Source organism: Pararge aegeria, chromosome 1 (genome assembly GCF_905163445.1).
Source record: "Pararge aegeria chromosome 1, ilParAegt1.1, whole genome shotgun sequence".
Taxonomy (NCBI): Eukaryota; Metazoa; Arthropoda; class Insecta; order Lepidoptera; family Nymphalidae; genus Pararge; species Pararge aegeria.
In genome coordinates, this window is record NC_053180.1 from 2336572 (window position 1) to 2353980 (window position 17409).

At 34.0% G+C, this 17409-nt stretch overlaps 1 protein-coding gene across 1 annotated transcript; it reads left to right on the forward strand.

Moving 5' to 3' along the window:
- Positions 1–333: 333 nt before the first annotated feature.
- LOC120626131 lies at positions 334–17087 on the forward strand. Its single transcript, XM_039893464.1, has 12 exons — positions 334–586; positions 1000–1085; positions 1557–1731; positions 8000–8145; positions 10020–10117; positions 11499–11695; positions 13045–13166; positions 13708–13845; positions 15144–15314; positions 15503–15911; positions 16212–16355; positions 16961–17087. The coding sequence occupies exons 1-12, from the start codon at positions 334–336 to the stop codon at positions 17047–17049; spliced, it is 2028 nt and encodes a 675-aa protein (XP_039749398.1). The 3' UTR covers positions 17050–17087.
- The last annotated feature ends 322 nt before the right edge of the window (positions 17088–17409 follow it).

Consider the following 17409-nt stretch of genomic DNA (forward strand, 5'->3'; position numbering starts at 1 on the left):
TAGTAATGATTATAAGTAGAATAGAAAAATCTTTATAGCAACAAAACAAAGAAGGAAAAACATAAAAAAAGAGAATATTAAAATAGATTTTTTTTTTCAGTTTTTTACTCCGTTGGGATAATATCAAATCAAACATCTAATACTAATAAGCATACAATTATTCACAGTAAAAATGATGCTTTACAATTAATAATAAAAGAAAATGTTTATGGTGAAAACCTAAAAACGAAAACAAGGACCAATTTATTTAAAGTAATGAATTATAGGGACAATGATTTATATAATTTAAATTATGAAAAAAAATATTATAGAGCAAAGAATTCTTTTGATAATATGAAAAATTATCACGAAGTTTATAAAGATAATGGAAATATATTAAATAGACATTTAAATATACACAATGATAATCCTATCAGTTCTGTAAAGTACTTTAAAAAGAGAAAAAGAGTTAGAAGAGATGAAAAAGCGCATAAATGTGATAGCTTCTCTTATAAAAAGGGCAAAGCATATATATCACATCCCCATGTTGGGGATAGTGATAGCGTGAATTATTCTGGGAATACAATTTGTACAACAGTTATACGTGGTAAGTAATGCTATGAGAGTAAATAATAATATTCAAGTAAAAAATACAAATTCACCTATAGAAATTTATACATTTGAAATCTATTTTCTGCGTCTATCTAAAGATGTTGCTGTTGCCATTCATCAGGATAATACACTAATACTTACAGACAATATTGCAAATTATGTTGTTTACACATCTGTACACTAATTTGACGGGTTAAAATGGCGTGCTATCCTATTTAACTGTGTATTGATATGACTATTTTAATAAATCCCAATTAATTCAATAAAGTCAATGTAGTTTTGCTGACAGATTTGTGTGGAACACAATCAGGACCAATGTATGAGACTGCTTTCAAAAACAATGATATAAGCAGTGAAGAGTTTATATTTAATGTAATAATCACTAGTTAAAGTAAGGAATCTTTTCAGCTTCAGAAGGTTATATAATCAAGCTGACATTTGTGGACATGTTCCATATAGAAGATCACCCAGAGTGTAACTATGATTATTTAGAAGTAAGTAGGAATCCAATATATACTAACAGTAAAAAAAAAAAAATTTTAGAGCCGCTGGATACAAGCAGCCCAAAATCGCGGAGTTTGGAACGCGCTACAAAATACCTATATCCAGCAGTGGACGTCAATCGGTGGATTTGATGATGATGATTTACCAAAGGAAATGGATAAATAAGGAACACTAAGGATAACTTTATTATAATTTAGGCACAAATGTAGAAGAATCCAGCGTCACTTGGTTCCTTGAGGTGGATGCAGGTAAAATTAAACTCACGATGGTTAGTAACTGAGTATCTTTCATCGTCAAACTTAGTCTTAACTTAGAGTGATATACTAGATATATACTGTACATAAGAAGTTATTACTCTAAAAAATGTCTAGTTAGTGAGACATCAGGTCTTATTTTACTAGACAATTTTCGCAAGAAGCTTCTGCGTATGTTCCAACTTTTATCTTAAGGTTAATTTTTAGATTCGCGATGGAGACAAGGGCTATTATAATCTCTTGGGCAAAGTGTGCGGAGAAAAGTTTCCATCGCAAATCACCACAACTGGCCCTAACGCCTGGATGAAGTTTTACTCTGATGATACCATTGAATATAAAGGATTCAGGGTGCAAATTGATTTCATTCCAAAGGACACTAGCGGTAAGATTACTTTCTCTTCTTAAAATAATCAATAAGGTAAAATATGTTATAATCTACAATGATATAATAATAATTATAATATATATAATAATTTAGAGACTTTGGGACCGTGGGGTCCGGAGGCAAGAGCCCTTTTCAAAGAATTATCGAAAAGGGTTATCGAGTCTACCGGTGATCCTAGAGCGGGCAGTTACCTTGGCCAACGAATTAGTTTGGCCATCCAGAGGGGCAATGCTGCCAGCATCTTAGGAACTGTGCCTCGCTGCGGTGGTTTCGAGGACGTTTTAGATTTTATTTAGTTTTTAAATAGTTTATTTTAGGTTATAGTTATGTATTAATAATCAATTAAATTATTTATTTATTCGGCTTACAAAATAAATCTACAATGTAACCATTGAATATTAAAACATATTTTACCACAATGTAACCATTGTAGATTAAAACATATTTTACCTACTTGGAGATAATTTTGGAATTTGACATATTTTCTGTCTACGACGTATGTAATGTAAGTTTGTTTGTTACGCTTTCACGAGAAAACTACTAAACCGTTCTTCATGAAACTATTTAAACATATTCTTAGAGGTATTAGATATAATATAGTATACTTTTCATTGAAAAAAAAAATTACGTAAGATAAAAAAAATGTTTGTGAAAAAATCTCAAAATCTCATATATGACTATAGGTGTAGACTATGTAGCAGAATGCTGCCTCCCAAAATTAAGCGGGCGAAGCCGCAGGGCACATCTAGTAACTTATAAAGCAATGCGATCTCTAGCTAAGATAATTTATAGCTATATATATTTTATTATAATTGGAATTTGATGCTTTATCATTCAGTCTGTCTAATGCTCCTCGGCAAGCATGCGATTTTTATCAACGTATGACTATAGTATCAAAGTCAAAGTCAAAGTCAAATATATCTTTATTCAAATAGGCACATAGATGGCACTTTTGATGCGTTATTATATACAAAATGTGTACATAGCAGTGAGTAGTGATGGCGATAACTACAGTCGTAAACTTAAAACTAAAGCTACGAGGGTTCCAATCGCGCCCTGGTCTAAGAAGAAGCCCACAACAAACTTAGCCGGGTGTTCTTTTTGTTATCACCATCTCACATTGTCATTAGGAAATATTTAAGAAGCAACCTGGTTAGAGCAATTGTTTACACCCAAGCTTTTTTATCGTTTACGTAATCCTTTATACTATAATAGGACTTTTCTATAAGCTTTCGCTTAATACAAACTTTGAACTTCTTTAGTGACATCCCCAAGATATCAACCGGTAATTTATTGTAAAATTGTATACAATTTCCTTTAAATGAATTGCTTATTTTGTGTAGTCTAGTGTACTGCACTGCAAGTTTATTTTTGCTTCTAACGTTCAAATTATTGCAGTCACATTTTCTTTTAAATTTTGATATATTTTTGTGAACATACATTAAATTTTCAAATATGTATTGGCTATAGAGTGTCATTATTTTAACATCTTTAAATTTATCTTTCAATGACTCTCTCGGACCCATTTTATAGATCGCACGAACAGCCTTCTTCTGCAGCACGAAAATAGTGCCAATATCAGCAGCATTACCCCATAGTAAAATTCCATATGACATAATGCTGTGAAAGTAACTAAAATAGACTAGCCTAGCAGTTTCTATGTCTGTCAGGTGGCGTATCTTCTTTACTGCATAGGCAGCAGAACTTAACTTATTAACATTTGGTAATGTGAATTTTATGCACTTAGTTTTATTTTCATTTAAAACCAAATTATTAGCTTCAAACCATTGTACTACTTTAGCGAGATAGTTGTTTACATCGTCTAAAGCTAATTCACGTCTCTTAATTTTGAACATAAGTGATGTATCATCAGCAAACAATACTATCCCGTGATTGTCCTTAACAAGGTAAGGCAGGTCATTAATGTAAATAAGGAATAGAAAAGGTCCTAATATAGAACCCTGTGGAACACCAATTTTCACAAATGACCCATTAGACCGCTTTCCATTAACGTCTACCATTTGCACCCTATCACGCAAGTAGTAACTAATCAAGTCGAGAGCTACACCCTGAATTCCATAGTGGTGTAGTTTTCTGACTAACGTTTCATGTACAACACAATCAAACGCCTTAGACAAATCACAGAACACACCAAGTGCATCATGTGACTCCTCCCAAGCTTCAAATATATTATGTATTAGCTCAACACCAGCGTCGATAGTTGAGCGACCCCGTGTAAAACCAAATTGTTTAACGTGGAGTAAATCATACTTATGAAAATAGGCAAGTAACTGATTTAAAATAAGTTTTTCAAAAATTTTACTGAAAGTGGGCAGTACTGATATTGGTCTGAAGTTAGTGGGGTCAGAAGTACTACCCGATTTAAACAAAGGAACTATTTTACTATGTTTCATTAAGTCAGGAAACACACCACAATCTATACAGTTATTAAATATTAATGCTAAATCGGGTGCAACGATATCAATTAGTGATTTGAGAACTTCAACGGAAATGCCCCACAAGTCACTTGTTTTTTTATTATTTAATAATTTAAAGGCTTTAATAACGTCAGAGCCACTAACATGGCTGAATTTAAAAGCGTTTTTACACTCGGGCACGTTATTCTCCAATAGAGAGAGAGCAATATCTGGTGAAGAGTTCAATGATTTAGTGGTGGAGATAGGAATGTTAGTAAAAAAGATTTCAAAAGCAGTAGCCACTTCGAAATCAGATGTTAAGTCTTTATTATCTACATTAAGTTTAAAGTTATTATACCGCGGTGGTACTCTTTCCGTCTCCTCATTAATTATTTTCCAAGTAGTTTTGATTACGTTATTGCTATTTTTTATTTTATTCTGTATGTATCGGGACTTTTCCAAGAAGCAATCGCGTTTAAAACTACTGGAACATAATTTAACACAATCTCTAAACTCAGCATCAGTATTGTATTGACGTTCTGCATAAAGTTCGTACATTTTTTGCCTACTCTTATGCAGTTCAATTGATGCCCACTCACTAAAAACTAAAGCATCAGTCACCACAACCGACTTACTAGTGAATATAGAATTAAATAGTCGTTGAAACGTGTTGAAAAAACAGCTGTACATCTCATTCGGACTTGTCCCCGATTGTAAGAACGGGAGGTCTTTGACGAGGCTAGTTCTCATTTTTTCTATGCGGTTTGATGTCACTGGTACAAAAGTAATTTTATGTTTGGAGACATTTTTCTTCACATTTTCAAATTGAATTAATTGACCACAATGATCAGAATCTAATTTATTAATTATGTGTTTACTTATTGGAATTATATTCGTAAAAATGTTATCCAAACATGTGGCGCTAGTGGCAGTAATTCTTGTTGGTTCCATGAACATATTTGTAAGATTGTATGTTTTAAATAAATTTAATAAATTAACACTTAAACAATTACGTTCTAAGATGTTTACATTAAAGTCTCCGCAAACTATTAACTTTTTATTTGACTATCGTTTATCGTATCGTATACGTCTTACGAATAAATAAATGAAGGACTATGTCGGTCATGGTGTTTGATTTATTCCAATAGCGTTATGAATACGGTAGTTGGTCACACTTAATTTTAATAGTAATGTTAAAGCGCCACACATCATAAATATTCTAATATTAAAAAGCTGAGAAGTTTGTTCGTTTGGTTGAACTCGCTAACCTCAGGAACTATTGGTTCTGAGTGGAAAATTTTATTAGTGTTGGATAGTCTATTTATGGTCCGTGTATTGCCTATGAGGCTATTTTACCTGACTTGCGACCAATAGGTGCGGAGCATAATACAAACGGTATAAAAATATTTATTTGGAGAGCTATCGTTGCGTGCACTTCGTGAACGGTTAAAGTTACGCAAAAATCGTATAATACAGAATTGTTTCCCTTTCAAAGTTCAAAAAAAAGTACGTTAATATCTTAAAACGTGTCTATCTTTCAAAACTCACAATAACCTTTTTTATGGTTATCAAATTTGTTTGAAGTTTCATCGGTTAACAGATTTTGATAATATATAGATAATGCCTACTGCATTCGGATCAACTAACAATCCCATTTTGATTCTTCTTTTATCTTTTTCTATTTTTTGTTAGTAAAATGAGCTTACACTAACGGATACCTAATTCTCTTTCGAATTTCTCATCCATTTACTAACTTAGGTCAACCTTGTTTACCTATGCTATCCCACACATTATTTGCAGTAATTTGTAATGGTGGATTAAAAGAATAATAAGTAAGGTGAAACTGGTGTTGGGCCCCGGGACGGTCATGTGCGATTCGCAATGTTTAGCTGACTGAAGATTTCAAATTATGGGTGAATGAATCTTCAAGAGCAAGAATCGATTGATTATTCGCGTACAGCTCAGTCATTTGTTTAAATATTTTGAAAGGAATTGCATCGCTAGCTTTACTCTGGTACTACTCCAAAAAAACTTATGAGTAGTTAGCCAATTTACTTAATATTTAGAAAAACGCTGCTGTCTATAGTTTAAGCGTGATAAAAATAGCACCTCTTAGATTCCGTTGACCCAAGTATATTCGGAAAAATGTTTGTGAAATGCACACTGCAGGGTCAGTCTCTAGTCAAACCGGATCAAAATTTCAATCTTGTCGTAGCTAGACGTTATTGCTCTCCAACTGCAAGGAAAATAGACATTATGGGAAATATATTTAACCACGTAGAAGATACGAGAAAATTGTGTGTCAGGGGGATGCTTGACCTTCGGAATGAAACGATATTTGCATTTATAGATATTACTTTCACACATATTGTTATCATAATAGGAACATAGAATAAATTGTTTATTATATCTCTCACATTGCGGTACTTAAAGAGTGTTGAGTTGATATGTTATGCGAGTCTATTAAAACTAGGTAATACGTAGTTTGTAACAGTTTATCTGCTTAACAATAATAATGTATTAATTTGGCCGTTTTATCACTAAAACTGTTTGTTTCTATGGCATTTGCGTTTGTATGATGTTGTAATATATGCGTTTATAACAGCTGTAACGAAAATAACGTTATTCTTTGATATGTATTAAAATGTTGGGATAAAAAAATTAATAGATTCTATACGAATACTATGGAGGCATTACTGAATAGTTAGTTTTTTTTTTGTTTTATGCTGATATTTCCTTAATAGTTTGGTAAAAACAAATACCGGACTCTCAAGTCGCGGTCATAATATATGAGATAAATAAAAATTATTTAAAATATAAACTAGAATGCTTAGGGCCTCGGCTGCTTTAATGAAATGATCAAGCTCGGCCCCCGCACGCACCTTCAACTTCTTGTAGGATTTATGTGTGCTTTAAGCAATTAGGTAAATATAGTATATTTATACTACAGAAAAAAGCTATACGATTAATATATAAACTTGGATCATGCGAATCGCTTCGTGAAAAATTTAAACAAATAGGTATACTTACAGTAGTTTCGCAATATATTTATAATAATTTAGTCTTTGTGAAACAAAATATTAATCTTTATAAAAAAAAGCTGATATTAACAATCGACTTCCCAGAAACAGACATAAATTAGTTATATCTGCATATGGTCTGCGAAAGGTGAAGAACTTCTTTGTGGTGTTGAGTAGGTATATGCTTTTACAACATGATTCCTGAAGTAATTCTGGACCTGCCGCTGCATATATTTATAGTAGCCTCGCAATATATTTATAATAATAACAAAATCTTTTTTAAACAAAACATAAGTAATTAGAAACAAAAAGTCGATATAAACAGTCGACTTACTAGAAACGGCCATAAATTAGTGATATCTGCATATCGTCTGAGTAAAGTACAGAAATCCTTTGTGGGGATGGGTATATGCTTTTATAACATGATACCAAAGGTAACGTTAGATCTACATTTACCTAAATTTAAACAATATATTAAAACACATTTAACCAATCGTGGTTACTACACGATTGATAAATTCCTTAACGACAAGGCTGCTTGGAAGCAGGCCACTCCACTCTCACGAAACAGAATAATTCTAAAGATTATTAAACTATAAAATGATGTTAGAAAAGAGCAATCTTCTGAGTTTCTTGCCGGCTCTTCTCAGTGGAATCTGCCTTCCGAACCGGTGGTAGAGTCATTACAAACAGACTGACTTGACGTTTTAAAAGTGCTTGTAAACTAGGCCCACGTGTTGTATTAATGAATTTAGAATTTTTCTGAATTTTTGTTAACTTAACTCACGATTTTAATTCTAAAAATGATTGTAATTATGTTTGTTTTAGTCAGCGTTCCGGAGTCCTGCGTCACTGAGCTGTCAGGAAAGTACGGAAGGTTCGATTCAGACAATTTGAACGAAGACTGCAAAGACAGAACCGCATCTCGAGCTCTCGACTATCTCTGGAGTATCGACGTGCCAGAGGGACACAAAGTATATACATTTTTTTAATTTCACTACAAGATAGCCTTTGACTGCAATATCACCTGGTAAGTGATGATGCAGTCTAAGATGGTACCGAACTAACCTGTTAGTCTGTTTCTACGGAATCATACCGGAACGCTATAACGCTAAGCGCTTTTTGTCATTAGGGAGGTAACTAGCCACAGCCGAAGCCTCCCACCAAACCAGACCAGAGAAAATTCTGAAATTCCTAAATAGCCCTTGCCGGGAATCGAAGTCGGGACCTCCAACTTGACACCACATCTCTCACTGCTGTACCAGGGAGTCAAATACTTACTTAGGTGTAGGTAGATTAATATTATAAATGCGAAATAACCATTTGTTTATTTATTTATAACCATTTTATATGTGCCTTTACGTCCTAACTACGCAACATAAACTCGTTGTGCAGTTTACTAGGCTACATAAAATTGCTATTTCATTCAAGGGCAATAGTATATTATTTTATAACAAATTACCGAATGAAATCTTTGAGATGTCTCGCAATAAGTTCAATGTTTATATAAATCGTAAGCTTACAGAAAAATCCTATTATTACTTAAACGATAAAGAAACTTAGGTGTGAATTTCTCTAACTTCTTCTTCTACGCTGGCTTCTAATGGTGATAACAAAAAAAAAAAATCCCGGCTAAGTTTGTTGTGGGCTCTTCTTAGACCAGGGCACGTTTGGAACCCTCGTAGCTTTAGGTTTAAGTTGGCGAACGAAGTTATCACCATCCCCTTACAATTATGTAAACATATTATATGTATGAACGCTTGATAAGTGCCTGTGATAGGCCAACATGAAATGGAGAAGTTTTGAATTTGAATTTTGATATAAAAGGATTAAAAGTAATAAAGACTACTTTTTGTCCTCAAAACACATCAAACATCCTAACCTAACTGTGACATATTTGCAGATGACTGGCATAAATTAAAAAATAAATTAAAGAATGTAACTGGCAACCTACTTTGATTTAATTTAATCCATGTGATTTTTGTTTGTTTGCTATTTATTGTTGTTATTAGTATTCCTATCTTTTTTGTCTCTTTTCTAATTTTATGCATCCCAATGTAGTGACATCCTTAGGGATTTTTTGGGTGAGAGAGGGATTGACATTCGCTGACAGTTTGACGTATACATTGACGCAAGGGCTGTCCTATTGCTCAAGGAAGTCACTTCACCTAATCCCTATTATTATGTCAATGTAAGTTTAACGCTTTCACGCAAAAACTACTTAACCGATCCTCATGAAACTTTGTACCTACACATATTTTTGAAAGTGTTAGAAGTAATATAGGATACTTTTTATCCCGACTTTAAGCTCGGTTCCTTTGGGAGAGGTGATGAAAGTGTTTGACGATTTTACACCATAACTCTTTAAATTATAACCGATTTGAATAATTATTTTTGTACTATACAGGTTATAATATGTGTTTAATTTTGCTCAAACTTTGTGTAGATCTGCATGTGGTTGGAGATAGAGGACAGAACTCCTCAGCGGACAGCAGCAAACCCCTCATTTAATGCTTAGCGATACTGAATACTTTAGTTTTTTTTAGAACTACAACTAAATTGAATGCCACATCAAAAAACAAAATCAAACGCAGATGAAATCGCGGGCACAAGCTAGTATTAAATAAATACATTTTGTTAGTGTAGTTCATAAGTATAATGAGAATAATAATGTGAATTAGTGTAACTCGATTTGTCCGATTTTGATACTAATAAATAAATAAATAAATCTAATCCTCAAGGGATATATAAAGGAACATTCGTTTCTCACAATAAATATCGTCCTTCGCTCACATTAATCGTACCAGCTGATTTAGACCCAAATTTCTTATGGCTTGAACTCTTACAGATATACCTTAACTTCACAACGTACACTGTGGGAGAGCCCAACGAGTGCGACAAAAATTTCGTCCAAGTTTTCGGAAGCGTTTTGGAATACGAAGAAAAGTACGTATCTTATTAAGTTCAACGAACTTTGAAAACAAGTTTGCGAGCGTGAGTAGTACTCAAATGTACCTAAACTGATGATTACTCATGTTTTGACCAACTTTTAAGCTCATTGTTCGGTTAATCATTTTAGACTGATGAACGAATGGACAAAAGAAATGTCACTAAATCAAAGTCAAAGATAAATAAATAAATATGCTACGATAATACACACATCGCCATCTAGCCCCAAAGTAAGCGTAGCTTGTGTTATGGGTACTAAGATGACTAATAAATATTTTTATTAATAATATACATAAATACTTATAATATACAGATAAACACCCAGACACTGAAAAACATTCACACACAAATATTTCCAGTTGTGGGAATCGAACCTAGATACTGGACTCAGAAAGCAAGGTCGCTGCCTATTGCGCCAAACGGCCGTCAATCAACCAATCAAATACACTTTATTGTACACCATATACAAAGCAATAAAAAAACACAATTAAAACACAATTGAAAGAAAGAAAGTTGAGGTACAAAAGGCGACCTTATAACTTAGAAGCGATCTCTACGAGGCAACCTACTTAAGGACATGAATTTAGATCTAAAGTCCATATTAATAAAGGTGGCTACAGCGAGGTTACTATACAATTGATGAATTTCTTAATGACAGGGTTGCTTGGAAGCCTCGCTCCGCTTTCATCTCTCACAAGATAGAAAAATGAATGTTAAAATGTAAAATGTAAATTGTTTATGTTGGAAAAGAGCAACTGCTGAGTGTCTTGCCTGATTCTTCTCGGTAGAATCTGCCTTCCGAACCGGTGGTAGAGTCACTACACACGGACACACTTGACGTTTCAAAAGTGCTTGTGTGTGCTTGAATTTTTTTTAATTTTTTGAATTTGAATTTCTTAATAACAAGGTTGCTTGGAAGCTCCGCTCCGCTTTCATCTCTCACAAGATAGAAGAATAAATGTTAACATGTAAATTGTTGATGTTGGAAAAGAGCAACTGCTGAGTTTCTTGCCGGCTTCTTCTATGTAGAATCTGCCCTCCGAACCGGTGGTAGAGTCACTACACACATATAGACTTGACGTTTCAAAAGTGCTTATATTAGGCCTACTTGAAATAAAAGAATTTCTTTTTTTTTTGCAACATGCTACTTTTTGTCCAACCTAAGGAGTAAGTAGGTTTTAAGCCTGTTATTACACTGATAACGTCACCCTTCAGACCGAAATACAGCATTGCAACATTGCTGCTTTGCGGCAGAAATAAGTTTGCAGAACCTCTAATACTACTGAAGTTACATTTAGTTACAGTTTAAATAAGTGGCGGTCGCTTCGCTCGGTCAACGAAGTTAGAAAAGCTTTAATAATATCATATTTTTTTACAGACTAGCACATTACTGTGGCTCCGTGGCTATGCCCGTGACGACAACGGGGCCGAGTGCCAACCCGGGCGAGGCGAATGAGGACGAAGACCTAGGCAATATAATGCATGTCCGGCTGTACGCGGCGAGAGAACAAAAAGCGAAAACTTTTATAGATGCCACGTTTACCGCTTACCGGACCTTGGATCTTAGTAAAAATAGTAAGAGAATTTTCATCATATCAACCTATTACCGGACCACTACAGGCCACGGGTCTCCTCCTACAATAAATAAATAAATAAAAATACTAAGACAATGCCCACATCGCCATCTAGCCCCAAAGTAAGCGTAGCTTGTGTTATGGGTACTAACACGACTGATGAATATTTTAATGAATAATATACATAAATATTTATTAAATACTAGCTATTGCCCGCGACTTCGTCTGCGTTTGATTTTGTTTTTTGATGTGGCATTCAATTTAGTTGTAGTTCTAAATAAAAAAGTACTCAGTATCGCTAAGGCTTAAATGAGGGGTTTGCTGCTGTCCGCTGAGGAGTTCGGTCCTTTATCTCCAACCACATTAAGATCTACACAAAATAAATTAAACACATATTATAATCTCTATAGAACAAAAATAATTATTTAAATCGTTTATAATTTGTCAGAGTTATGGTGTAAAATCGTCAAACACTTTCATCCCCTCTCCCAAAGGAACCGAGATTAATGTCGGGATAAAAAGTATCCTTTTTTATTTTTTTTATTTTTTATTAATCCTATATTACTTCTAACACTTTCAAGAATATGTATACAAAGTTTCATGAGGATCGTTTTAGTGGTTTTTGCGTGAAAGCGTAACAAACAAACTAACATTCACATTTATGATATTAGTAGGGATAGGGATTGGGAAACACCCAGACACTGGAAAACATGCATGCTGCTTTACATATAGAAATTTCATGGCTTTTTTTAGCATAATAATTATTGACATACAAAGCAGATTGCCTGATGGTTAGTTGAAAGCCATCGCCGATAACTCGAGCAACACTTTGCAGAGCATGCAAGGAGCACGCCAAACAAAGTGCCTCCCTGTGTAAGTAAACCTGAGGCGAAGGTGTTAAGCCTCATGAGCATATAATGACAGTAGGTACTTCCCCGGATGAGCTTTGTCAGCAAAAACATACATAATTTCTTAACGAAAACTTTTCGTTCGCTCCGCTCTTGTGACAAACAAGATAGAAAATTTAAAAGATTGTTAACTGTAAAATGATGTTGAAAAAGAGCAGTCTACTGAGTTTCTTGCCGGCTCTTCTCGGTGGAATCTGCCTTCCAAACCGGTGGTAGAGTCACTACAAACATACTGACTTGTCGTTTCAAATTTATTATATATAAACTGGGCCTCAAGTAAGCCCAGTTTATATATAATAAATGAATTTTGAATTTAATATTATTGGATGAAATCTTATATCACATCTACCCAGAATTTATGTTTTCCTGATAAATGTATACATGTGTAGACTAGAACACCGGTCACTAGCTTTCTGGTAAGTCAAATCGTTTCATTTCGTAGATACATGCGATGCGGAAACTGAATTTGATTGCGAAGATAACACTTGCATAGACATCGCTTTGAGATGCAATAACTATGCCAACTGCAGACTTAAAGCTGACGAAGAGAAAGATCTTTGTAAGGTTAGTTCACTAGGTTGCTTCAACTCAAACTTGCACTACAAGTTAATTTCTAACCTGAACGTCGCGGCGCCCTGTAATAAAAAAAAATCAAGAAAAATAATTATTTTATTGTCTTTGTGCAGCGGTGTCACATAGACATATAGTCACGGCTTGATCCTCACTTTGAAAAATTGTGTGTGGATCACCAAGCTCAGCCATCCCATTGCTGGGGTTTTTTTCTAAATTATTTTTTCAAATTTATTATTTATAATGGTTTTCACTACGAGGATGTTATATTTTTTTCGTGCTATCTGCCTAACCAACAAGTACTTATCTATTTTAATATGCTAGATAAGGGCGCGGGCGTGGTGACAAATTTCTTTCGCCGCTGGGTTAATAAGGTTGGGAAGGTTGGGTTATGTTCAAGCTAAATAATGTGGTCTAGTTTAAATAGAAATTCACATCACATTTCACTTGTTGTTTGCTATGCTTACCATCTCATTTTTAAGTTACAAGGACTGCATTACATTTAGGTACTGCATTGTATTTTTTATTCTTTTAGCACACGACCGAATCCCTTATCCAACAACCTCGTATCCAGATGATCGTGAGCATCTTTTGCGTCATTCTATCTGGCATTTCTTTTGTTTTCTTCTTCAAGTGTATCAAGAAACTTTACTTCGACCACAAGACTATTAAAGTAAGTTCTCAACGAATAATTATTTATTTCACAAAATATTGGTATGCGGCATTCTGCCTTTTTTTTAAAATGTGATTAGCTAATTTTACTATCAACTGGAATGCCCAAATTTACTGATTTTTTTAATTGACCTTCGGTTCAATTACTTCTGCTACTGTGACTGTTTATTTAGGTTTCGGTTAAAATTTTTCGATTCCGGTTTTCAGCAGTCTACCCGTAAGAGTCAGATAAATAGATTACTCTTCTGATTTCTAGTACTTTCCAAATGATAGGTTAACGAAACTTAATAAAGAGATAACGCTAAAAAGTTAACTGTACATTATTGTTTCCATCAATTCGCAGTGTTATTTTATTGAGAAACCTGAATGAACCTAGCAAAAAAGTGGTAATAGACATTGGCAGGTTCGTTGTTAAAAATAAATAGGCACAAGTTTCACTTTTAACAAGTTACAAGTAAGCAACTCAGGAACTATGTATGTTTGATTAAATTTAGATGCCTTTCTTTGAGATGCAAGCTATATAAGTGTCAAACTTCATTAAGATTGGTTCAAACAAATATGTTATAAATGAACAAAATTATATATTATAAGTGTAGATTATGCCAGTGAGGGCTTTCGTAATCAAACTAACACCGTCAGAATTTAAAAATCATAGTCATTGAGGCAAATAAACGACAATATTCGTTTATGAAAATGCTAACAGTGGATTCGGGGGCTGAAGCTCGTATTTGTTAATAGGGCTCTTCCAACCCAACACACAAAGAAAATGTAGCATTCAAAAAAGGAGTAATTGTATCCTGTATGAGGCTCCGCTCTTTATATGTCGTTACTTCAAAGCTACAAGTATGTTATGACTTGTAACAATGCGGCGTAAGATAATATTCCAAAAGGCGGAATGAGGGATAATTTTGCGAAAAAGTCGTGTTATTAAATTATTTTCCAATACTTTTAGTATTAGTTATAGAAAATAATGAGTTTAAAGTTTAAGGAAAAATCATTCGCTTTCAAGGTATTCGTTTTCTTTTCTATAGCTCGAATACTGATTTCACCTTAGTAACTAATAATCAAGAAATAATAAATAACAGGTGTCCGATCCACAGTTTATTTTTTTTTGTTTGAAGCGAATTCAAGCTTTAAAGTATCGATATATTATGTTGCTCACAGGTTATAACTTTTTTTTAACTATTTCTTATATACTTGATAAAATATCTTCAATAATTGTTAAAAGCATAAATGATCAAATGATTTTGATATATTCTTTACTCATTTTAATGGTAAAGCTCTTGTAAATATTTTTAGGAGCAGATCCACCAATCCTGCGAAGACAGATTAGACAGCATGATTGGCAGTCGACTCGTACTGGATTCAAAGAAAATGCAGCGGGTTAGCGAGCCACGAGCTAGCCTAGAGAGAGAAAACCTTACTAATGAAATGTTCAAACAGCAAAGAAAACTGCAGCAGCTAGTACGGGTAAGAACAAAGAACATATTTTACCAGAAAAATATTTATGTAATCGTTGCGATAACTCTTGCACTATTAACTGGAGCTAGCCAATTCATACCAATTGGTTTTAATGCGCAGGTACAGAAAACCTTCGTAAAATAAACACCTACACATAAGATAAAAAGTTAAATATAATAATGTTATGCATGTTACAGCCAACCAGCATAGATTCTGACTTTATGCAAGAAACTGAGCGAGATATTGAAGAAAGTCTATGGCGCAGAAATGTTGATGACGTTCCAAAAACGGAAAACGTAAGAATCGAGCGTAACGAAAGAACAAGAAGAAAAGAACAACAAGAGTTAAAAACTGAAAACAATGAAAGACCAAGGAGACTAGAAAAAGAGTTAGATGACATAAATATAGAAGTAAACAAAGGACACGATCACTTACCACGATTGAGCGAATTTAGTGATAAGGTCTTACCGAAGAAGAAAAGAAGGGAGGAAAGGAAAGAAATAAATACCTCTAGAGATGTTTCTGTTGGTGTCCCGGATACTAAACAATCTGGATGTCAAACAAGAGATAGTTTGTTTCAAACTGATCCAATAATGAAGTCAGATGGTGAGTGATGATTTTTACTCTCGTGCATAGGAATGTCAGACCTTTGTGGACACAGAAAAAAAGGTGGTCGTTTAAGGTCTGCGATGGTTTAAACAATCCTCTGCCTTATCAAACTTCAAAAAACTGAATGAAACAGGTCTTAGTTTTTAGTCATATACGTTGGATTTTGAACCATAACTATTTTTAAGACAGGTTAATTTACTTATTTATTTGAAAAAAACGATTAAAATTTTATTTCTGGTCTAATAATACAAAGATAGTTTCCATTATTTTAACAAATGACGCTAACCGATGTTCTAGGTTTTGGCACCACTAATGGCAGACGCTTATCAAAGTTCAGACAATCTGGCGCTAGTATTAGTAGATCTTCACCCCCTCAGATTAAACCCTCGGATATCATTATCGAAGTCATCAGACCCATAACAGAAGAGGAGAGAAAACCGCGTAAGTTGAAACGTGCTTAAATACAACCTATATTTAACTTTAGCTGTGATAAATTAGATAGTTATAACATTCTATTATTAGACTAAACTCTCCCAACGGGTGGGTTTGCCAATCATTACCACAGGGCAGATGGGATAGTGATCGGAAAAGATGGTATTAATATTAGCACAGAGGACACTGCTGCAAGTTCTCCAATATTCCCTTGAGCAAATCGTCACTTGCGGGAAGATTAGTTGGAGCTGTACTCTGATCGGCCGTCACCACACGGGCACTTTTTACTATTTATACGAAGATTTATCTATTCTCCTTTTACTTCATAATATTTGATTTAAAAGTTGTTGTTATGTTTAGTTTCAAAATACAGCAATATAAGAAAAATAATGCTACTCATAACATTATTTGGACTAACAGCGGACACGTATGCTACAATAAATAGCAAATGAAGATGTTTCGCGCGTAAATTTGGAGCGTTTTGAGTGGCTAAAAGGTTTCTACTCTTGACAAACCAATTGAAATCGCCCATGTTACTGCTTTGCCATCCAAAATGAGTAGGATTGTAATCAAACTTTTGTTTTTAACCACATTTTTGTTATCTTTGTTAACAGAGAAAAAGGTCCCCGATCCTCGCCCAATGAGTGCAGAAACCACCCGTTCAGCACCTGATGTCATCATTTTAGCCAAGCCGACTCTTTGATGGTGATTTAAAGCACACAAGGGCTTCTACTCCCTCGATCTTTGAAGCCTCGAGAAAACTTAAATACTGTTAACATATAAATGCAATTAGTTTCCATCATTGCCAAGTTCTGTTATTGGGCACCTTTTTAGGTCTAAGTTCTCTTAGTATATGTTATACACTCGGATGAAAAGCCCACTTTTATATCAAAGGAGTATATTTGTATATAATAACTGTAAATTAAGGGTTAGGAAAGAACATGTTAAACGATGAAGTTAAGTTATTTATTTTATATTTTTTTACATTGCATTTAATGCTGCATTTTTATTAACTTTATTATGGGTAACGTTAGAATTCAGATTTTTCATTTGAATGTGCTTT